The sequence below is a fragment of the Geotrypetes seraphini genome, chromosome 5 (genome assembly GCF_902459505.1).
Source record: "Geotrypetes seraphini chromosome 5, aGeoSer1.1, whole genome shotgun sequence".
Lineage (NCBI taxonomy): Eukaryota > Metazoa > Chordata > Amphibia > Gymnophiona > Dermophiidae > Geotrypetes > Geotrypetes seraphini.
In genome coordinates this window covers 48,847,728-48,872,657 of record NC_047088.1, presented here as the reverse complement: position 1 = coordinate 48,872,657, position 24,930 = coordinate 48,847,728, and the positions used below count along the sequence as shown (strand labels likewise).

At 44.6% G+C, this 24,930-nt stretch overlaps 1 protein-coding gene across 5 annotated transcripts in view; it reads right to left on the bottom strand.

The window, feature by feature from the left end:
• Positions 1 to 24,930, bottom strand: part of IL13RA2 (interleukin 13 receptor subunit alpha 2) — a 94,172-nt gene that overhangs the window by 64,507 nt on the left and 4,735 nt on the right. For 4 of the 5 annotated variants that reach the window (XR_004539414.1, XM_033944232.1, XM_033944234.1 and 1 more), the window contains exons 2-3: positions 10,857 to 11,016; positions 4,357 to 4,508 (exon numbers count right to left, since the gene is read on the bottom strand). Coding sequence is in view for 4 of the 5 variants with exons in the window: in XM_033944232.1 (XP_033800123.1) it covers positions 4,357 to 4,508; positions 10,857 to 10,935 (231 nt within the window). In the remaining variant the exon portion in view is untranslated. Of the gene's footprint in view, positions 1 to 4,356; positions 4,509 to 10,856; positions 11,017 to 23,062; positions 23,311 to 24,930 lie in introns of those variants that run through there. The other variant, XM_033944233.1, reaches the window with a different exon arrangement.

The window sequence follows — 24,930 nt, the reverse complement described above, 5'->3', positions numbered from 1 at the left end:
TAATCAGAAATTAGAAAAAGTTGAAACATGGCTAGATTCCAACATGTTATCACTTAACATCGAAAAGTCCAAGGTAATGATCTTCCCTACCAAACTAGGAATGTCAGTTCAGACACCTCTCAAACTCGGATTTTCGCCCATTAAAAATCGTTACTTCCCTAAAACTGCTTGGAGTCACCTTTGATAACAAATTCAACTATCATCTTCACATTAGTAATGTAGTTCAATGCTGTTTCCACCAACTGAGAATAATAAGATCTCTCGCAAAGTTACTGGAACCTTCTTCCTTGAATACACTCATCCACTCTTCAGTAATCTCATGCATAGAGTATTGCAACGCCCTCTATAAGGGCATAACAAAAAAAGAAATAAGGCGCCTTCAGATAGTGCAAAATACAGCTGTAAAAATCATATACAATGCAAAAAAATACAATCATGTTCCCCCCCCTTTTTGCATAAAGAGCAGTAGATATCAGTAGATCACAGAATTAGTTACAAAATCCTTCTACTTACATTTAAAGCCCATCTAAATAACCAACCAGAATTCATTAATAGCTTTCTCATTCCTTACTGTCCCTCCAAAGTCCTCCACTCAATGACCCGAAATTTCCTTAAAATCCCATCCGTGGCGTATATAAACATTATGAGTTCAAATAATTTTGCAGTAACAGCACCATCCCTCTTGAACTCCACATCCAATTATCTGCGTGAAGAAACATCTTTATTCCATTTTAAGATGAAATTAAAAACATTTCTATTTCAGGATGCTTTTGAAATATAAATGCCCTTTTAAGGGCTCACCTTCTCTTTCTCTCCCTAGAGAGCTCATTTCCCCACCTATTGTTTGACCCTTATTTGTTTTCTTTTCTTAGAAAAATTTTATAGTTCTCCCTTTTGCCTTTCGTTCCTGTTTGTCTTGGTTTCTTGTCTTTTAAATTAACTCCCCCCTTTGTTAAGTTTTAACATTGATTTTTATGTATGATGTTGATAGATTTTATTATTGTACACCGCTCAGAAGTCTGATGAGCGGTATAAGAAATTTTAAATAAACTTGGAAACTTGGTTAGTAGGTGAAAAGAAAAATGTGAGTAGCTTGGCAGGTATGCAAGGCACTCGAACACATCTGGTTGGTAGGTGAAAAGGAAACTGTAAGTTCCTTGGGCAGTTATGCAAGGCACTCAAACACATCTGGTTGGTAGGTGAAAAGGAAACTGTGAGTTCCTTGGGCAGGTATACAAGGCACTCGAACACATCTGGTTGGTAGGTGAAAAGAAAACTGTGTGTTCCTTGGGCAGGTATGCAAGGCACTCAAACACTTGTACACAGTAAGATTTTTCTAGTTCTTTCTGTGCTCTGGGAAAGCTACTCCACCTCAGCGCCATTGGATGATGGAACTCACTCATTAAAGGAGTTCACCATGCTTGGCAACGAAGAATTACGCAAAAGCTCTGTTTAGTCACCAAGGAAAAGTTATTTAAAGGACTGTCCCCTTGGCTTAGGTTGTAGCACCATGTGTTATGTGTGCAGGAGTTTCAACTCAAGGCTCTTGTGTGATAGTGGCCAGTAATATCACAGAAAGTAGATCTAGTCAAGATCTAAGAAGGGCGAAAGGCAGCTGCCATTAATGCAGTAAGCTCTGCTGATCCTGGAATAGTGCTGAGGATGAGTCTGAAAAGAGCACAAAGAAGGGGAAGGGATTGGAATATGTATACCAACTTTTTCTAGGTATACAACCACACTCAAAGCGGTTTACATACAGGTACTTCAAGCATTTTTCCTATCTGTCCAGGTGGGCTCACAATCGAATGTACCTGGGGCAATGGAGGATTAAGTGACTTGCCCAGGAAACACTATTTGTCCAATCAGCGCAAACTTATAATAAATCCCCACAAAACTAACAGTGCGCTGAATTATTTTCTTTTCTTTCAAGACACAATGCATAGTACTATAAGGGGGGTTCAGATTTCCACTCGGGTTAATAAGCTCAAGGTGGTGTGGTTCTTCATCATTCCCAGTACAGCATTTTAGATGTGTTTTTTTTTTTTAATTAGTTTTCTACTCTCTCATACTAAAGTTTTCCCTATTTCATTTTTAGAAAACTATTGTAATAAATAAGTTTCTAACTTAGCTTTTTTAATGAATGATTCCCCGTCCCGATATGTTTCACTTGACTTTATCAAGGTCAGGGGAACTTAAACTAAAGCTAAGCTTTTACCATTCAGAACAGCCGCTGGGTTGCCCAGGGAACAGCAGGGGGTTTGAACCCACAAACTCAGGGTGCTGAGGCAGTAGCTCTAACTACTATGCCACACTCTGTAAAACAGTTTTTAAAAATAATAATAATAAGGATGTGTAAACTAGTATTTCCCAGCTCCATCTAATATTATGCATTTCAGCTCTGTCCCTAAGAGCATTTAGCATGGTACAATATTATAGCCAAATATCTGTTGAGGTTGTTCTGTTAATTTTATTTGGGAAGGGAAGTTGTATTTTGCTGTCAAGATAAACAACCTTGCATAAAGTAGTACTGTTGTATCTTTTCAATTGATGTTTTTCTATTGATTTTAATATTTTGTACTTAGTCCTGGACAATGACAGACAACATAATAAAGATAAGAAAAATAAGTGCATCTAATCTACACATTGATTTCTTTATATTTCGTAAATGTTCTGGGTCATGCTTGATAAACTGAGCGCTGACGTTCAACTATACATGAATTTTCCTGAGCTTTTGCCAGCTTTATACAGCAGGAGACATCATAAGAGTAGCTTGATTGGTGCAGGAGGATGAACATGCTTTCACATTCATTACTCTGGGTATTTATTTTAGAAACCCTACTCATGATTTGTCACTTCAACTGGTTCATAGACAACAACGCGGAAGACAAAGGCGCGCGCTGATAACTGAGCGCAAGATGGAGGCGCGCGCCGAAGAAAATTACTGCTTTTAGGGGCTCCGATGGGGGGTTTTGTTGGGGAGCACCCCCGGTTTACTTAATACAAATCGCGCTGGCGTTGGGGGGTTGTAACCCCCCACATTTTACTGTAAACTTAACTTTTTCCCTAAAAACAGGGAAAAAGTGAAGTTTTCAGTAAAATGTGGGGGGTTACAACCCCCCAAACCCCCCCACAACGACCCCACAACGCGGCGCAATCTGTATTAAGTGAGTGGGTTCCCTCCCCCACACACCCCCTGTCGGAGCCCTAAAAACAGTAATTTTCTTCAGCGCGCGCCTCCGCGCTGCACTCAGTTGTCTGCTTGCGCCTTTGTCCCGGCGTGCTTTTGACCTTTCACCCTTTAACTTGGGTGGTTAATTTGTAACTGGCAGACAATTAAATAACCTCAATCAAAAATCGCCAGGCCTAATTTCCTTGTATAAATCTTTCTTCATACAATATGCATATCTGGCATATTCACTATAACATTTTATATTCCAGTATATACATCAATGTATATACTGGAATGTTAAACCCCTACCGCGCCTTGATAAAAGGAGCCCTTAGTGATGTTGGTGCGCAACTTTATTCTGTAATCGTGGAAATCTGTGCGATGGCTCGACACGAAAGTGTTTCGGCCAATGTGGCCTGCTCAGGAGCTTTGTTATTAAATTAATATCTTTTGCGTGATGTAGCTAAAAACGGATTTGAAGCCTCATCAGAGCTCTAAAGGTGCTTATGACGAATCAGTATAGATCAATCTATGCAATTACACACATGCAATCTACACACGCAATTAAGAAATCCATATAAGCACCTTAAGAGCTCTGTTAAGGTCTCATAAGAACATAAAAATAGCCTTACTGGGTCAAACCAATGGTCCTTCTAGTCCAGTAGCCGGTCTTCACGGTGGCCCAACTGGAAGTTGAATTGCACTCCTCTCCATCAGATAGGGACCATTTGACTTAATTTTTTTTTATTTTTTTTTTTTTAATTCAAATCTATTTTATTAAGCAACATTAAATACAACAGCAATAATAACCATGGTATGCATTTTCATCAAACACCCGCGGAGGACATGCTATTTGCATAGATCAGGCGCACACATTATTTCCCACGCTGCAGCCTTCTGAACATGGTGCATACATTTTTGCAGGTGCTAGGCCTGCACTAATTGACTCTAGCGTCAGCATTAGGTTTTGAACATTGGTCTGCCGCAGAACTGGCTCCTATGACCCTTAATGTGTACTAAATCAATTTAAACTACGTTTGGAAAAATCCTAAAACATAAAACGTTTTCCACTAAAATAAATGTGCGAAATAAATTGAATATAGGTCTGATAATCCTAAAAGGAACTGAAAATTCTTTCCATACATATCATATCCCTTTAAGAGTAGGTAAAAGATATTATTCCTTACCGTCCATCTTTTGGAATCAGTACTCCGATATTGTAATTTATATCTCACTGTACAGTGACTTAAGTTGCTCAAATTACTTGGAGAATGCCACTGTATAATCAAATAACCTAAGTATCCAGGATCCAAAATCTGAAGATCATTTGGAGGATCAACTGAAAGAATAAGGACAAAAAGTGCAAATGCTTATAACCAATCACAAGTACATACACAGGAATTATTATATTTATTGATTCATTCAATTTTCTATACCACTTTCCCAGGAGAGCTCAGAATGGTTTACATGAATTTATTCAGGTACTAAAGCATTTTTCCCTCTTTGTCCTGGTGGGCTCACAACCTATCTAACGTACCTGGGGCAATGGGGAGATTAACTCCCTCCTTTACTAAAGTGCATTAACCGATTAGCGTGCGCTAAATGCTAACGTGTCCATAGACTAACATGCATGTGTTAGCGTTTAGCGCGCACTAAAAGGTTAGCACACCTTAGTAAAAGAGGGCCTAAGTGACTTGCCCAGGGTCACATGGAGCAACATGGGTTTGAACCCACAACCTCAGGGTACTGAAGCTGTAGCTTTAACCACTGCGCCACACTGTGTATTGAGGGGGTAATTTTCTACAGCTCAGCTAAAGTGAGGTGCTGTTATAGAACACTAGAGTAAATAAGCATTAACGCACCAACCAATGGCGTGGTAAGGGGGAGCGCGAGGGCGATCCACCCCAGGTGCCTTCATGGTGTGGGCACCTGCACCCCTCCTCCTCTCCGCCCCTCGCCTTCTCACTCCTCCTCCTGCCGCTTGCGCCCCCTTCCCTTTCCCCGTACCTCTAGTTGTTCACCGCCACAAGTAACAACTTCAATGTGCTCCTCGTGACTGCGTAGTCTCCTACTGACGTCACTTCCGGGATCCGCACATAGGAAGTGATGTCAGAGGGAGAGCCGATGCAGTTGCGAGGAGCACATTGAAGTTGTTGCTCGCGTGGTGAACAACTGGAGGTATAGGGAAGGAGAGGCACACGCACAGCAGGGGGTTCGGGGATGGAGGGGGGGTCGGAGACAAGGTTGGGGCAGGGGCACCACCGCCCTGGGCACCTCTCACCCTCGCTACACCACTGGCACCAACATTTAGGTACAGTCACATACGCTACGTCAATATATAAACATATAGGAACATATAAACATTGATATAAACATTAGGAACATAAGAATAGCCCTACTGGGTAAGACCAATGGTCCCATCAAGCCCAATAGCACGTTCTCACGGTAGCCGAACCAGGTCACTAGTACCTGACCAAACCTCAAAGACTAGCAACATTCCAGCATCTCAAAGAATAGCAAGATTCCGGAAACCCAATGAGAGCAACATTCCAGAGCTGAGATTGTGATGTCATAATGCCTCATTCCACAGTGCCTCAGAGCCAACCTCATCAGTGATGTTACAATAGTTAATTGTCCTATACTTGGCTCAAGTATGAACATAAGAATAGCCATACTGGGTCAGACCAATGGTCCATCAAGCCCAGTAGCCTGTCCTCACGGTGGCCAATCCAGGTCACTAGTACCTGGCCAAAACCCAAGGAGTAGCAACATTCCATGCTACCGATCCAGGGCAAGCAGTGGCTTCCTCCATGTCTTTCTCAAATACAGACTATGGACTTTTCCTCCAGTAAATTGTCCAAACACTGCTCTATTTCACCCGAACTACAGGAAGAGACAATGGACTGTGAGTAATGCCCCAGGGCAATATGAAGCTTTAATTTTTCTCTTTTGCTGTTTGGGCAAATTTTTAAGTCTGGATTGTGCAAAGTGACTGATATAAGATTGAAAAGCCCATGGCTACAGCACATGCTGAAAGCTGTGGGTTTTTTATTTCCTTCTTTTGAGGTTTGGTTTTTTTTTTCTGTAGCTTGACCTGGTTAAGGAAGCCGGAGTGCTAGGCAAAGGAAGGCTGACTGTCATGAATTTTGGGAAGGGTGGCCAAGATCGGTGGGTTGCAAGGCACACCTTCCAGTTAACCTGAAATTCTGGTCTGTTCCATACTTAGCTTTTGCCAAGGCCAGAGCTACCAAAAGGGTAAAGCAAGAATAGTCAAGCCCTTTTGTTTATTGGCTTCAGAAGAAGAGTAGAACACCCCCAGGAGGGGGAGGGGCATGGCTGAGAGAGGCTATGGCCGAGTGGGAAAGAAACTCCTGGGTTGTTTTTTTTCTTTTGGGTTGGGCCTGTGAATGAACTGTGAAATTTGTCATAGGGGTTTTGTTGGCCCTGAATGAAGTGCTCATGAAGACTGTGTCAGAGTTTATGCTAAGAGTACTAGGTGGACTCTCCTAGAGAGAAGGGGAGAAATTAGAATCCTGAGCCAGGCATGGGTTGCGAAGAAGTTTTGTGTGAAACCAGAAAAGGACTGTCTTTGCCAGCTGTAGAAAGGCAGTGAACATCCTGACAATCTGATCCTGAATACTAAAGGCAATTTTTTGTTTATCCTCTGTGGGGTTTGTCATCAATAAATACTTGGGTTTTGAAAGTAAACTGGCTCAGTGTGCATGGGAGACATTGGGAGAGGCTAGCTGTTGTGAACCATTGATTATACCTAACTGGCTATCCCCTGTTTTGGCCTGTGTGGGCTCCTGTCACAATACGCACAACAGCAGCATCCATTAAAAAATATATATATATTTGTTGTGGTTGATTGGGAGAGCAGGGCAGCTGCAGATGGCTTTCTTGGTTTTTTTTAATGGGTGCATATGTTTTAATGGGAGCGTATGTTATGCGCTCCCACAATAAACGCACAACAGCTGTGCCCTTCTTAAAAAAATAAAAGCAGATTGAGGCTCCGGAGCCGGCAGGGGAAGTCACAAATCAGCTGAGCTGACAGCTGCCACTCTGTCAGCTCGATGATCGTGGCTCCGGAGCCACCGTCAGCTGGGCAGAGAGAAGAAGAATGGTGACTGCAGGCAGGAGGAGAAACTATGTCTAGCGATGGCTCTTCTGAGCATGCGCCGGGCACAGTTCCTCCCCTTTTTACCGAAGCTGCTCCGCACGAATAACATGCATATCATTTGCATGCGATTCATGCTGAGCATCACCCAGTCAAGAAAAATCACTCCCACCGCAGTATTATTTTACCATGATATCCGAGTGATAAGAACATAAGAACATAAGAAGTTGCCTCCACTGGGTCAGACCAGAGGTCCATCATGCCCAGCGGTCCGCTCCCGCGGCGGCCCATCAGGTCCACGTCCTGTGAAGTGGTTTCTGACTACTCCTGTAACCTACCTCCACTTCTATCTGTACCTCTCAATCCCCTTTTCTTTTAGGAACCTATCTAGACCCTCCTTGAACCCCTGTAGCGTGCTCTGGCCTATCACAGCCTCCGGGAGCGCGTTCCATGTGTCTACCACCCTCTGAGTGAAAAAGAACTTCCTAGCATTTGTTCTAAACCTGTCCTTTTTCAATTTCTCCGAGTGCCCCCTTGTACTTGTGGCTCACCACAGCCTGAATAATTTGTCCCTGTCTACCTTCTCTATGCCCTTCATGATTTTGAAGGTTTCTATCATGTCTCCTCTAAGTCTCCGCTTTTCCAGGGAGAACAGCCCCAGCATTTCCAATCTGTCAGCGTATGAGAAGTTTTCCATACCTTTTATCAGTTTTGTCGCTCTTCTCTGGACTCCCTCAAGTACTGCCATGTCCTTTTTGAGGTACGGTGACCAGTACTGGACACAATACTCCAGATGCGGGCACACCATTGCCCAATACAGCGGCAAAATGACTTCCTTCGTCCTGGTCGTGATATCCTTTTTGATGATACCCAACATTCTGTTCGCTTTCTTTGAGGCTGTCGCACACTGTGCTGATGCTTTCAATGTTGTGTCCACCATCACCCCCAGGTCTCTTTCAAGGTTGCTCACCCCCAGCAATGATCCCCCCATTTTATAGTTGAACATTGAGTTCTTTTTCCCTACATGCATGACTTTGCATTTCTCAGTGTTAAAACTCATTTGCCATTTTTTTGCCCAGTCTTCCAGTCTCGTTAAGTCCCTTTGCAGGTCTTCACAGTCTTCCTTGGTTCTAACCCTGCTGTAGAGTTTGGTGTCGTCTGCAAATTTAATAACCTCACAGTTTGTCCCTGTCTCCAAGTCGTTAATAAATATATTGAACAGGAGCGGTCCCAGAACCAACCTCTGTGGGACTCCACTCGTGACCCTTTGCCATTCTGAGTAATGGCCCTTTACTCCAACCCTTTGTTTCCTGCCTGTCAGCCAGTGTTTGATCCATCGGTGGATATCCCCTTGCACCCCGTGGTTCCACAGTTTCTTTAGCAGCCGTTCGTTGGGTACCTTGTCAAAGGCTTTTTGGAAGTCAAGGTAAATGATGTCTATGGATTCCCCTTTATCCATCTGGCTGTTTATTCCCTCAAAGAAGTACAGCAAGTTTGTGAGGCATGACCTCCCCTTGCAGAAGCCGTGCTGGCTTACCTTCAGCTGCCCATTGCTTTCTATGTGATCGCAGATGGTGTCCTTAATCAGTGCTTCCATCATCTTTCCCGGAACCGAGGTCAAACTCACCGGCCTGTTGTTTCCCGGGTCACCCCTCGATCCCTTCTTGAAGATGGGCGTGACATTTGCTATTTTCCAGTCCTCTGGGATCTCCCCTGTTTCTAGGGAAAGGTTACATATAAGGCAAAATGTTTCTGCTATTTCGTTTCTCAGCTCCTTTAGTACCCTTGGGTGGATGCCGTCTGGACCTGGTGATTTGTCGCTCTTTAGTCTGTCTATCTGATGGAGGACATCCTCCCGGCTTACCTCCAGTTTGACCAGCTTCCCATCCCGGTCTCCATGCAAGATCTCCTCGGGTTCTGGAATATTGGATGTGTCCTCTCTCGTGAAGACTGACGAGAAGAACTTGTTTAACCTGTCAGCTATCTCTGTTTCCTCCTTTACCACTCCCTTCTTGTCTCCATCATCCAAGGTTCCCACTTTCTCCCTGGCCGGTTGTCTCCCCTTCACATACTTGAAGAATGTTTTGAAGTTTCCTGCTTTCCTTGCCAGTTTCTCCTCATATTCTCTTTTTGCTTTCCTTATCACCCGGTGACATTCTTTTTGGTGCCTTTTGTGTTCATCCTGGTTGTCCTTGGTTTGATCCTTTTTCCATTTTCTGAACGATGCTTTCTTGTCACTTATTGCCTTTCTCACTGCATTTGTTATCCACACCGGGTTTTTTTGTTCGATTCTTTTTGCACCCTTTCCTATACCTGGGGACGTACAGGTTCTGTGCTTTGTGCACCGTGTTCTTGAGTAGGGACTAGGCTTTTTCAATGGTCTCCATCTTCCCTGAGCTACTGCTGAGTTTCTTTCCCACCATTTTCCTCATGGCCTCATAGTTCCCTTTTCTGTAATTGAATGCTGTCGTTGTGGTTCTCTTCACTTTTGGTGTTCCTATTTCTAGCTTGCACTGGATCATGTTGTGATCGCTGTTACCTAGTGGTGCTAGTACTAACACCTCCTTTCCGGGTCCCCCTAGCCTGTTAAGGATCAGGTTAAGAGTGGCTTCTCCTCTTGTTGGTTCCATGACCAGCTGTTCCATGAAGCAGTCCTTTATAGCCTCCAGGAATTTTGTTACCCTTGTGCAGGTACTCTGAAGGTCGAATTGGTGGGATCTTCAGATTGTAGAACATTGCCTAAGATAGACTTTTACTTATGAACTGTTTGATGTTGTAGATATCTCCACTAGGATCTTCGAAGGAGAAGAACCTTAGATGACTTTGTGAGGTTGCCCTCACCATTTTGACTCATTTTTAATAAACTGTTTTTGGTTCATCCAAAACGACGGTTCCACTTTATGTTTGTTTTGTTTTTTTCTGATATTTGTGTGGAACTTAGAGGTCTCCCCTTCTTTTACTTGTTTGTTTGTTTTTTGTATGCTTATGGTTCCGGCTGCATACTGAAATAAACAAGGTACAGAGTATTTTAACAGACAAGGCCTGGAGATTCCTGCCAACTTTGGTAAATATTAGAGGGGCCTGAGCCAATACTGGAGGGGGGCATGTGCTCCTCCAAACCCATACAGAGCCATGCCTTTGACACTTAGGGATCCTGTTAAGAAGGTGCGCTAGCGGTTTTATCGCGTAAAAGGAGGCGGTAGCAGCTAGCTCACGCGGCAATTTAGCGTGCGCTATTCCGTGCGTTAAGCCCCTAGCGCACCTTCATAAAAGGAGCCCTTACCAATCTAAATTGTTGACAAAGAGGCAGAGATGGCGATCACTTAGATTTACGAGGGGAAGCTGGAAACCCAACCAACCAACGTCCTCTATTCTGAGCATTACTTTGCCACTGCAGCTGAAAAAAGTGTTATCTTATTTTGTCATGTGCCAATTTGCAAAGATGAAATGCTCTGTTTTGACATTGTTTCAGGTCATCAATTGAACCATATCACCATCATTCTCTCCATGGTTGGGCTGAGAACTTTTCAGTACCCCGGTAAGGAAAGAGCAGAAAATGGTGTCTTTTACCTGATTTATGTATATTTGAAGAAGACAGTACGCACACCATGGCAAGTATGAAGACAGCAACGGTGTGCTGACGGCTCATATTTCTGTTATGAATCAGAAACTTCCTTTATTAGTTGCAAAGTCTAAGAAAAATATCGGTGTTCATTCCAAGCAAGAGACCCTAAAAAAGGAAATGAGTGATTAAAGGTTAAAATAACAAGAGTCACTGTACAAGCACAAATATTTATTTATTTTAGTTAGGGTCTACATATTGGAACATCTATGCAGATTACAATAAAACATTCACAATAAACATAACACTTAAAATGGTTTTTCATATCAAAGTGAAATATTAAAAACAGGAAGAGAGAAGTAGCCAAATGGTCAGTGCGGCAGCCTGAAAACCTGGGGAACCAGATGTGATTTCCACTGCAGCTCCATGTGACTCTGAGCAAATCACTTCATTCTCCATGCCCCAGGTACAAAATAATTACTTGTGTATAATATGTAAACGGCTTTGATTGTGCACCCAAATTTTTGACTAATGTGCAAATTTGCAGGTGCAATTTAAATAATAGTGCTAGTTGTGCATCTAATGCGTTAAATTAGATGCACATTGGCCTTAAGTACCAATAATAGCCCTTAAGTGGTGTTATTTGTGCTAATTGGAGTAGAGGAGTAGCCTGATGGTTAGTTTAGTAGTGGGTTGAGAACCTGGGGAATTGAGTTCAATTCCCACTGCAGCTCCTTAGGACCCTGGACAAATCACATTACACAAACAAGCAACTACAGGGGTCCAAGGATCTAGTGAAACTAGAGACCAAAAAGAAGAGGAAACGATGGGAGCTAGAGACACAGGTGGATACAAGGGTACAGGCTGAGGACAAAAAAGACGCACCACAGGGAGAGGAGGAACAAAGCGAAATTCAGGGGTTGGCAGCCCATGAGGGGGACGGCAAGAGAAACAAATCACAAGGAACATCAGCAGGAGCAGAAAAAAACCGGGACTTAAATTGCTTAAACACAAATGCAAGGAGTCTAAGGACCAAAATGGGAGAACTGGAAGTCATGGCCAAAAGAGAGGACCTAGACATAATTGGAATCACAGAAACATGGTGGACAAAGGACAACAAATGGGACGTGGTACTGACAGGGTACAAACTCTATAGGAGAGACAGGACTTACAAGAAGGGTGGAGGAATAGCACTATATGTAAAGGACTCCATCCACTCGGCCAGGATGGATACGGCAGCAAAGGCGGAAGGATTGGAATCACTATGGGTCAAATTACCAGGGAGAAATGGAGCTGACATAAAATTGGGACTGTACTATTGCCCACCTGGAAAACCAGAAGCAAACGATCATGACCTGGAAGCAGAATTGAGACGGGAATGCAAAAATGGAAGTGTGATAGTGATGGGGGACTTCAACTACCCTGGGATAGACTGGAGTATTGGACACTCCAACTGTACTAGGGAAACGGAATTCCTAGAGGCTGTGAGGGACTGCTTCATGGAATAGCTAGTCAAGGAAACAACGCGAGGGGATGCCACTCTTGACCGAATCCTCAACGGACTAGGGGAACCTGCAAAGGAAGTGGAGGTAGTAGGGCCACTAGGCAACAGCGATCATAACATGATCCGATATAAATTAGAAGTAGGGACATCAAAGGTGAAGAGATCCACATCGACAGCTTTCAACTTCAGGAAAGGGAACTACGATGCTATGAGGAAAATGGTGAGAAAGAAACTCATAAACAGCTCTAGAATGATGGGGACCATAGAGAAAGCCTGGTCCCTACTCAGGGACATGGTGCAAGAAGCACAAAACCTGTACATGCCCAGGTTTAGGAAGGGGTTAAAAAAAAAAAAAAATCGAACAAAAGACCCGGTGTGGATAACAAATGAAGAAGGCGATAGGTGACAAGAAAATGTCATTCCGAAAATGGAAAAAGGACCAAACTGAGGAAAACCGGAAGGAACACAAAAAACTCCAAAAGGAATGCCACCGAGTGGTTAGAAAAGCAAAAAGAGAATTCGAAGAGAGGCTGGCTGGGGAAGCAAGAAACTTCAAAGCGTTCTTCAAATATGAAAAAGGGAAGCAACCAGCGAGGGAGAAGGTGGGACCGTTAGATGATGGAGACAGAAAGGGAGTGGTTAAGGAGGAAAAAGAGGTAGCTGATAGGTTAACAGGTTCTTCTCGTCGGTCTTCACGAGCGAGAACACATCCAATGTACCAGAACCCGAGGAGATCATAAGTGGGGATCAAGATGAAAAACTGGAGCAAATAGAGGTAAGTCATTAGGATGTCCTCCAACAGATAGATAGATTGAAAAGCGGGCCCGGACGGAATCCACCCAAGAGTACTAAAAGAACTGAGGAATGAAATAGCGGAAAACTCCAACAAATTTGCTATCTATCCTTGAAAACTGGGGAGATACCGGAGGACTGGAAACTAGCAAATGTCACACCTATCTTTAAAAAGGGATCAAGGGGTGACCCGGGGAACTACAGGCCGGTGAGCTTGACTTCGGTTCCGGGTAAGATGATGGAAGCACTGATAAAGAACAGCATCTGTGAACACATAGAAAGAAATGGACAACTGAAAACGAGCCAACATGGCTTCTGTAAGGGAAGATCGTGTCAAACACTACTGCACTTCTTTGAAGGGATAAACAGCCAGATGGACAAAGGGGAACCCATAGACATCATTTATCTCGACTTCCAAAAAGCCTTTGACACCCATGAGCGGCTACTTAGGAAGCTGTGGAACCACGGGGTGGGAGGGGATGTACACAGATGGATCAGACACTGGTTGGCAGGCAGAAAGCAAAGGGTTGGAGTGAAGGGCCAATACTCGGACTGGCAGAGGGTCACGAGCGGTGTTCCACAGGGGTCGGTGCTGGGACCACTGCTGTTCAATATATTTATAAACGACTTAGAAACAGGGACGAAGTGTGAAGTTATAAAATTTGCGGATGTCACCAAACTCTGCAGCAGAGTTAGGACCACAGAGGAGTGCGAAGACCTGCAAAGGGATCTAAGCAAACTGGAAGAGGGGCAAATAAATGGCAAATGCGCTTCAATATAGAGAAATGCAAGATCATGCATATAGGGAAAAGGAACCCGATGTTCAGCTACAAAATGGGGGGAGCATTGCTGGGGGAAAGTAATCTTGAAAAAGACTTGGGTGTGCTGGTGGATACAACAATGAAATCATCGGCACAATGTGCAGCGGCCTCAAAGAAAGCAAACAGAATGCTGGGTATCATTAAGAAGGGTATCACAACCAGGATGAAGGAAGTCATCATGCCGCTGTATCGTGCGATGGTGCGCCTGCATCTGGAATACTGTGCCCAATATTGGTCGCCGTACCTCAAGAAGGACATGGCGATACTTGAGAGGGTTCAGAGAAGAGCGACGAAAATGATAAAAAGTATGGAAGACTGTTCATACGCTGACAGGCTGGACAGGCTGGGGCTCTTCTCCCTGGAGAAGAGGAGACGTGATAGAAACTTTCAAGATCATGAAGGGCATAGAAAAGGTAGACAAGGATAGATTCTTCAGACTACGGGGAACCACAAGTACGAGAGGGCACTCAGAGAAACTGGAAGGAGACAGGTTTAGAACCAATGCCAGGAGGCTTTTCTTCACTCAGAGGTTTGTGGACACATGGAACGTGCTCCCGGAGGAGGTGATCGGACAGAGTGCACTATGGGGATTCAAAGAGGGACTGGATAGATTCCTGATGGATAGGGGGATCGAGGGGTACAGAGAGAGGTAGATAGGGTACAGAAAGAGTATAGATAGAAAAATAAGGGGGCTATAGGACTAAATCAAGAAAACCTGTCTAGTCATGGACCTGATGGGCCTCCGCTTGTGCAGACTGCTGGGCGCGATGGACCTCTGGTCTGACCCAGTGGAGGCAACTTCTTATGTTCTTATGTAACTCCAAAAACAGATTCACAGAGTTTTATTCATCAAATAAAATTAGCAAACATATAAAATCATAAATGCATAAATAATTAAAAGCCCAACATGGCCATGTTTCACCCTTACAAAGATAGTGTGAGGGGCTGTAAAAAGTGTAATGGAAACAATATATAAGTATAAATAATGTGTTAGTACAAATACTTCAAATAAATACATAAAATGAATACAACAAATCATAAAACCACAGACTAAATTCTAAAAACCCCAAACGGAAAACTGATAAACAATATAGGGTGGATAAATCAATAAGGTCAACATAAAAAGCCATGCAAAAAAAGTGTAACAGATAAAACTTAATATAATGTATGTGTTGTATGCCAAACTATATACCGTATTTTCACGCATATAATGCGCGCGTTATACACGGTTTTTACAAACCGTGCATAACCTTGCAACTTATACGCGTGAGTGCGTTGTACAATTTTTTTTTTCATTCCGATCCGGTATCCCCCCTGCGAACCGGCATCCTCCCCCCTGCTCGCGTCACCCCCCCTCACCCGCGATCCTACATCCCCCCCAGCACCGCAAAACATCTCTTATCCGTTGGGCACCGGCACCAGCACCAATGCACAGGACGTGCGAGACCAGAAGGCTTTGAGCATTCGCAAATGATCAAAGCCCAGTCCAGCCCGGCACAAGGAAGAAGGAGGATCTCCCTCGCACCGCCCAGCCCAGCCCAGCAACAATGAGGGAGGATCTTCGGGCACTGGCACTGGCACGTCCTGTGCATTGGTGCTGGTGCCCAACGGGTAAGAGATGTTTTGCGGTGCTGGGGGGGATGTAGGATCGCGGGGGAGGGGGGTGACACAAGCGTGGGGGGAGGATGCCGGTTCACAGGCCAGAAGAGTAAGCATGAATGGGAGGAGGTTATAGCAGCATGCGCGGTATACGCGTGTGCGTGCTATATAAAAAAAATTTTTACAGAAATGCTTTGGATCCGCGCACTATACGTGTACGCGTGTTATACACGTATGCGCGTTATATGCATGAAAATACGGTACTTGCTCAAATAAAACTACAAAAATAAGTGCGCAAATTTGCATGTGCCAGTTGTGCACCTACCGTATATGCTCGAAAACAAACCGATCCGAATATAAAATGAGGTGACCTTTTTCCCCTCCCAAAAAAGGAGGAAAAAAGGTTGACTCGAATATACATTTAAGTGCCTTGCCCTGCCAGGCTCTGCACCCAGCCCCCTCCCTCACGCCCTACCCTGCCTTGCCAGGCTCTGTACCACTATTCTCCCTGCCTCCCTCCCCTGCCCGGCTCTGCATCCAGCCCCCCTCCTTCCCTGCCTCCATCCCCTGCCAGGATTTGCACCTTGCCCCCCTCCATCCCTCCATCACTTCCCTGCCAGTTATGCACCCAGCCCCCTCCCTACCCTGCCAGGCTTTGCACCTAGTCTTCCTCCCTCCCCACCCACCCCCACCCCTGCCAGGTTTTGCAGGCCTCCCCTGAGCCTGAAGTAAGCCCTGGTAGTCTAGCAGTAGGTGAGGATGGGAGGGCACCTTCCCACTTCCTACCTGGCCGACTGACACATCCCACCTCTCTCCCGCCTCCCAGACTATTTTTTTAAAAAGTTACCTTTAAAGCCCTGTTGGCCCAACAGTTCAAAAATCTTAGTTTATATTCAACTATATATGGTCATTTAATTGTTAAATTAGGTGCCAATTGACCTTAAGTGCCATTAATAGCCCTTATGCTACTCCTTGGGTTTCGAACAACACAAGCGGATCAACTTCTAAGTTATCCAACCCACAAATGAATTATTATGAACAAAAAGATGGGGTATAATGGATAATTTATACAGTGCTAGCTTTGAGAACTTTTTTTATACCTTAGTGTGTTACATTTGTTTATAATTAATATATCACTTTTATTAACCCACTATTCTCATCATTCAAATGATACCCTATTTTAACAAAGAAACTCACCCCCAGTAGATCAATTGAGAGGTTGAAGTATCATAAAAAATGCATTGTTCTCAGTAAAGAGACCTCATAACTTGAGTGTTATTTCAAGTCCTCATCCTGAATGCATGTGATATAATCATTTATTTCAGAACCTCCTTCCTAACCTTAATTTTCATTGTTAATTTAATGTAAAAAAATAACTGAGGGTTCAACTTTATCATTAATTTTTAAATTTTTTTTAAATTTTTTTATTTCTTTAATTTAATTTAATTGTAATATCAAAACCTAAAATCCATTCATCAAATGTATGCTTCAAATATATTCTTTAAAGGAAAACAGCAACACTTATCTTAATGGCTTTTCAGACAAAACCAATGTTGGAGGGCCATGAACTACCCTCCATTCAGGATGAGGACTTGAAATAACACTCATGTTATAAGAGGTCTCTTTACTGAGAACAATGCATTTTTTATGATACTTCAACCTCTCAATTGATCTACTGGGGGTATTATTTGAATGATGAGAATAGTGGGTTAATAAAAGTGATATATTAATTATAAATAAAAGTAACACACTAAGGTGTAAAAATAGTTCTCAAACTAGCACTGTATAAATTATCCATTATACCCCCTTCTTTTTGTTCATAATAACTCCTTGGGTTTTGGCCAGGTACTAGTGACCTGGATCGGCCACTGTGAGAATGTGTTACTGGGCTTGATGGACCATTGGTTTGACCCAGTAAGGCTATTCTTATGTTTTTAAGTGGTATAAATTGGTGCTAATTGGAGTGGAGGAATCACTTAATGTTTATTGTAGTGGACTGAGAACCCTGTGGAACTGGATTCTATTCCTTGTCAAAATAAATTCCACCTGTGCAAAGAGGCATTTAAACTTCATAAATCATGTCTTTAAATTATTGTTCATAAATAAAGTACGAAGTCATAAATAAATGAATTTAATCTTAGCAAAGGAAAAAGCCTCAGAGCACGGCTCGGGACCAACTAGTTTAGCGTAGCTCAAAAGCAGCTTTTTCTAGCAAAATGCTGGCCGTCGTCAGCCGAGGGAAGCTTCTGAACTTTGAGGAATATGCTGCTGAAGATTTAAGCTACATTTGAGCTAAGTTGAAATTTAAAGAATTGCAAACCTCAAATTAAGTTATTTGAATATTGCACTTTAAGTAGAACAAAGGCATTTTATGCTGATGAGGAGGTACTGATAAGGTTTGTGAGGACTAGTTGGTCCCGAGCTATGCTCTGAGGCTTTTTCCTTTGCTAAGACATTATTAAGTTTAAATACCTTTTTTGCACAGGTGGAATTTATTTTAACAAGGATTAAATTTTTAAATTTCATGTTTCCATTTTTGTGCTGACATTTAAAGAACTGGATTCTGTTCCCACTGCAACTCCTTGTGACCCTGGACAAGACACTTATCCCTCCTTTGCCCCAGGTACAAGACTTAGATTATGAGCCCACGAGGGACAGAGAAAATCCCTGAATATAATATGTAAGCTTCTTTGATTGTACCACTGAAAGGTATCATTAAGAGGAATAAAGTCCATTAGTAAAATTTCACACTCCTTTCCATACTTACTAACTGCGATATGGAATAGACTACCTCCCCAAATCAGATTGTATTTATCTCTTCAGATCTTTCACAAAACCTTAAAATCCACTATGCTAGACAGCCAATCGGGATGCATGTTTTTTTGGGGTTTTTTTTTAAAGCCCTGAGGAGGGTCGTCTACATTATAGGCATTTTCGCAAGCCTAGGGAGCCACGTAGGGACATCTAAACTTGCCTAAGGCTAGGCATGCGTGTGGTTTCACCCGGAAGTGGTCTTAGGCAAGCTTAGGTGGCCCTAGGCATCTCCCTAGGGCCACAATAGGCACCTGAAATGTAGACCGGCATAATGCTGATCTACATTTCAGATAGATGTGCCCACTGATCCAATCTCGGCAAGGGAATCTCCTTGCTGCAATCAGATTAGTGGCCGCAGCAGGAAACCCATTCCCCCCCCCCCCGCAAAGACATCTCTCCCGCTGGAACCCCCAAAGTCACCCCACCCCTGAATGTCCATGGCAAAAGGAATGTCCAATTCCTCCTGCTGCCATCACCCCAAGACATCCCCCGGCAGGAGGGATGCCCAGTCCCTCCTGATGGAACCCCTACCCCCAAGACAATGACCCCCCCTCCCCCCGACATCCCCCAGTAGGATAGATGCCCAGCTCCTCCTGCTGAAAACCACCCACCCCAAGACACCAGCACCCCTACCACCCCCAAGTCCACCCGGAGCCCCCCAAGTATCTTATTGAGTTGGCTGGCTGGAGAGATGCTTACTCCCTCCAGCTGGCAGGCCCGCCTCCACTGAATGGCAGACCTTCCCCTTCCCAACGGAATCTTAGGTGTCTCTCGCAGTGCATTCAGGGATGCACTGGGAGTGACCTAACATTCTGATTGGTCAGATCCCTTCTTGTAATAGGGGTCAGATTTCCGTCCATGGGTATGTTGCTCATATATGGAAAACTAACCCCCTAGTGGTAATACTGAGATAGTATCACTAGAGGTCTTGGCAACCATTTTGAACCAGAGAAGCACTATAGTGGAAACAAGTGCTCTCACCCCCTAGACCACAGGGACCTCCCAGTAAAGCCAGTATTAGAAGCAAAGAGGGGATTTGCCTCATGAAATATGGGGTGAGAGATGCTGCAGAGGGCTGCTTTAGGAAAGAAATTAGAACATAAGGATTACCATACTGGGACAGACCGAAGGTACATGAAGCCCAATATCCTGTCTGCAATAGTGGCCAATCCAGGTCCCAAGTACCCAGCTAGATATCAATTAATAAAACACATTTTATGCTGCTTATCTTAGGAATAAGCAGTGGATTTCTCCAAGCCATCTCAATAATGGCCTAGGGACTTCTCTTTTAGGAAATTATCCAACCTTTTTTTAAACACCGCTAAGCTAACTAATTTCATCATATTCTTCGGCAATGAATTCCAGAGTTTACACATTGTGTGAAGAAATTAAACTCTGGAATTTACCTTCAAACAAGAGTGTGAGATTTACTTATGGGGAGAGATGCCATCACAGGTGGTTGCCATCAGAGCAGGGATCTGCAATTGGGGAGTGTTGGGAGATGAAGCCATTGAAGGGCTTGCATAAGGGAAAAAATGTCATTGAGAAGTGATTGCTATTGGAGGGTGTTATTTGGAGTGACAGGAGGTTGATGCAGGGTTTTTTGTTATCTGGGAGCTAGGCTGTCTTCAGGGGGACCTGCTGCCTTCAGAGGTTGGTAGGAGGGATTGAGTAGCAGGGGGTGATCAAAGGGAGGCAAACTTTGGGATTTACAGTTGCCCTGAGAGCTGGCACTTGGCCTTGGGGCATTGTAAATTCCAATGTCACTTTTCTTCAATACAGACATGGATTCCGTATGTTAACTAATGAATGCTTGTGGGTCCACCTAAACTACTACCTCTCTCTGCCCTCTCCATTATCCCATGCCATATGGGTATATTCAGCTTCCCCACAAGTGAAAGACCCCCTATTCTGAAATGGCTCTAAACATCTGGGCTTTCCAGATGTTTAAATGCTGTCATTTACATTAGATGGATTGTGAGCCCCCTGGGACAGACAGGGAAAAATGCTTGAGTACCTGACTAAATTCATGTAAAACCCGTTCTGAGCTCCCCTGGGAGAAAGGTATAGAAAAAATTGAATAAATAAAATAAGAGCCTTGGGAGTAACTATATAAAATGGATGCCAACATCTATGTGCTAATTATTTGTGTAATATTGGCATATATCCCTTCCCCTATCTCTCCAGTCCCCTCATTCAATCCCCCTCCCCAATCCTGTGCCAATCATTCCACTCCCATATTTTGATCTACCCATGCCCCCAATCTGATCCCTCTAATTCCCTACACTCCCCAGTTCAAATCCGCTCTAATTCCCTCCTCCAAATTCAATTCCCACCCATATGTGCATAATTCAACCCTCCTCATAACACCCCTACCTTCCCAAACCCCCGTCACTCTGGAAGTGATCCCTGGTGACTAATGTGCTGGGATAAAAGCATCCTCCTTCACTCCTGCCCCATCTGACGGAGGATTCCAAACTGGGGATGCCAACCCCAGTTGTCTCATGTTACTACTACTAATGAGTCAGCCTTCCATTTAAGACAATTTGCTCTTATATGGAAGGCTGACCCCCTAGTCATATTATTGCAAAACTATTGCTAGGGGTCAGTTCTGCCATTTTGGAAACCCAAGATGGTAGTGGAGGAGGGGCCACTCTTGCTCTGGCCTAATAGACATTAAGAATCACCTCTGGGGTGAAGGGTGTCTGGAGGGGGTGAGGAGGGTTGGATTGTGCATACGTGGGTGGGGCTTGAATTTGGAGGAGAGACTTAAGGATATTTAGATTGGGAGGAATCAGATCAGGGGTGGGAGAAGATAAATTATTGAATGCCCCTCGTAAGGTCCTCTTCAATTCTAATCATGGTCCCACTGTGCTATGTCCGACCATGCCATGTTTCCTCATGCAATGTCTGCCATACTTTGTCATACTGTCACCATTCTTGTCATGCTATACTACATGTCGTATTTACTGTACTATGTTTGCCACACAATGTTTGCCGTTCTATGTCTACCATGCTATATTTTGTCATATTATGTTTTACCATGCTTTGTTATCTATGTTTTACCATTTTTGTTTGATAATGTTTTGCCATACTATCTTTTAGCATACTAGGTTTGTAATCACTTCGTATAAATACGCTTTATTATGTAACTTGTAACCTGTTCTGAGCTCTTCTGGGAGGATGGGATATAAAACCAAACATAAGAATATAAGAACATAAGAATAGCCTTACTGGGTCAGACCAATGGTTTATCAAGCCCAGTAGCCTGTTCTCATGGTGGCCAATCCAAGTCCCTAGTACCAAAACTCAAGTGGCCAAAACCCAAGTGGTCCCTAGTGGCCAAAACCCAAAGAGTAACAGCATTTCATGCTACCGATCCAGGACAAGCAGAGGCTTCCCCCATGTCTTTCTCAATAACAGACTATGGACTTTTCCTCCAGGAACTTGTCCAGACTTTCTTAAAACCAGCTACGCTATCCGCTCTTACCACAACCTCTGGCAATGCATTCCAGAGCTTATCTTTTCTCCGAGTGAACAAAAATTTCCTCCTATTGGTTTTAAAAGTATTTCTCTACATAAGAGCAGGGAATCAGAATGCAGAAGTGGGAGGAAATAGACAGGGGATTGGATCAGGGAACCAAGCAGACAAATCGGAGGGGATCAGAAAGAAGGAGTTGGGGAGAGCAGGGGAACACAATGGGGAGGAAGGAGGATGAGACTGACCCTTATGTGGGTCTCATCTGATATTTAGGCAGAACCCGGAAGTACTGGCAGCTAGCTCCTGGCTTTGAATATCCAGGTCTAATTTAGTCAGTGGGGATTGGCACTTAAAATAATTCTGACTGCCCACCTAATGCTGACTATCTGGGTAAATGTATAAATGCTTTTGATTAATGGGTGCTTTTGAAGATGATTGCTACACTGTTTTAATAAAATATTTAAGACTGTTATACATCCAAGCTAATCCAGGGTTTTGAGGTTTTTTTAATCTACTTTTCTAAGGATTTCTGGAATATAATTTTTATTTGATTATTGTGGGGCAAGATGTGCATGCAGGCATCTCACAAACTGTGGGACCTCTCCCTAAAGAGCGTGCATTAAGTTTAATCTGAGTAATCATGCCTTTTTTATTCTCCTCTACCAAATTAGCTCTAAAGAAAACCAGTGTCTGATAGATTAAAACAAAGCAGCTTCCAGGCACCATCATGCAGCCCACAGGAACTGACACCAGAAAACAGGCTGAGAAAAACGGTTCATAGTCTAAAGCGCGCGAGGACAAAGGCGTGCCGACAACCGAGCACGGACAACTGAGCGCAGGACTTCATCACGCCGAAGAAAAACCATATTTTAAAGGGCTCCGACAGGGGGTGTTGGTGGGGAACCCCCCCCTCCTCCATTATACTGGAAACTTAACTTTTTCCCTATTTTTTTAGGGAAAAAGTTAAGTTTTCAGTATAATGTGGGGGGTTATACCCCCCACACTCCCCCCCAACATGACAGCGTGAGGCAGCGTGATCCCTATTAAGTAGAGTGGGGGGGGGGTCCCCTACATACACCCCGTCAGAGCCCTTTAAAATACGGGTTTTCTTCAGCGCGATTAAGCCCTGCGCTCAGGTGTCGGCGCGCCTTTGTCCTCATGCGCTTTTGACCCGTCACCGAGAAAAACACTGCAGTGGCTCACCTGTACAGAAGGGGGAGGAATCCAGAGAAAGTTGACTTGCAGAGACAGAAAGTTCACTTCCGCTCCCAGAGCATGCACAGCTCCACAAGAGAATTGTGTCAGGTAGAGGCTGTTTAACGCACAATTGAGAAATGTTCTGGCAGTCCTTTGAAAGGAAGATTGGCTTTCCCTGGAATCAGGAAAAGAGAACAGGGGAGATCTGGTGGAGAGATTCAGTCTCTGCCAGTCTGAGATCTGTGGTTCTAGGCAAGAAGGGACCTCCCCCATCCATTGTTTAGTGAGAGGAGCCTCCAAGGTCATCCGTACTTCTACTAATGACTGTGACATAGGAATAGGGGTGGCTTTGTTTTTCCCTCCCTTCCCCTGGTACTGCTGACTGAAATGCAGTGCTTAAACACACAGCCCTGCTGAATACACAAAACTAACTGTGGAATTTGGCAGTGGGACTGTTCTGCTGTTCTTAGGACAGTCACAGATAGAGCTCTGCAAACTACAGTATTGAATATATATCAGTGTCAAACAGACTACTGCCCCCACGAAAATTTGCAGTGACCTGTTCCTGGCCAAATCTAAGGGCCTTTACTCGATTATAATCCATCTTGCCCTGGCTGCTGCCTTTCATACTGTTAATCACTGCTTACGCCTTGATACACTGCCCTCCCTTGGATTCCGGGAATGTGTCCTCTCCTGGTTTGCCTCCTACCTCTCCCATTGCACCTATAGAGTATGCGTAAGGTGACCATACGTCCCGTTTTGAACGGGACAGTCCCGTTTTTTGATCCCCTGTCCTGTTGTCCCCACACACAGCTTTGGGACGCCAAAATGTCCCGTTTTCAGGGACAGCGTCCTGAAGCTGTGCGCGGGGACAACGGGACAGGCGATCGCTTCTTGTCCCTTCCTGCCGCACCAAAAAAAAAAAAGCATCCCTCCAGGCCCGATTTAAACCTCCCTCCAGGTCCGCCGCCGCTGCTCCTCTGCTTACTTACCTGCCGCTAATCGCGCCCAGAAGCTTTCTGATGTCGGAGATGACGTTCCGGGCCAGCCAGGCATCGATTTGCTGGCCTGGAATGTCCTCTACGATGTCAGAATTGACATCGGGAAGAAGGCTTCTGGGCGCGAATATCGGCAGGGAGGTAAGCAGAGGAGCAGCGGCGGCGGACCGGGGGAAGGTTTAAATCGGGCCTGGAGGGAGGCTTTTTTTTTTTCCGCGGTAGGGAGGGAAGGAGGTAGGCAGGCAGGCAGGCTGGCTTTGGGGGAGGTAGGCCGGCAGGTTGGCTCTGGGGGAGGTAGGCAGGCAGGCAGGCTGGCTTTGGGGGAGGCAGGCAGGCTGGCTTTGGGGGAGGTAGGCCAGCAGTTCTGGCTCTGGGGAAGGTAGGCCAGCAGGCTGGCTCTGGGGGAGGTAGGCCAGCAGGCTGGCTCTGGGGGAGGTAGGCCGGCAGGCAGGCTGGCTTTGGGGGAGGTAGGCAGGCTGGCTTTAGGGGAAGCAGGCAGGCTGGCTTTGGAGGAGGTAGGCAGGCAGGCTTTTTGGGAGGGGGTGGGACAAAGGCTGGAAGGCAGTGAAGGGGACATAGGAAGGAGGGAGGAAGGAAGGAAGGAGAGAAAGAGGCAGAGAAAGGGGGGGAGATAAAGGCCTGGACCAAAAGGGAAAGACAGGAGGCAGAAGCAGGACTTTGGGAGGTGCAGACAGAGGGGGAGAGACCCTGAGGAAGAGCAGAGAGAGGGAGACCTGGAACAAAGGTACAAAGGAGAACTGACACTGGATCTGAGGGCACTAAGGACATAGGAAGGAGGCACTGTGGGCACTAAGGATAAATGAAGGGGCACTAAGGACATAGGATTGAGGCGCTGGGGGCACTAAGGACATAGGA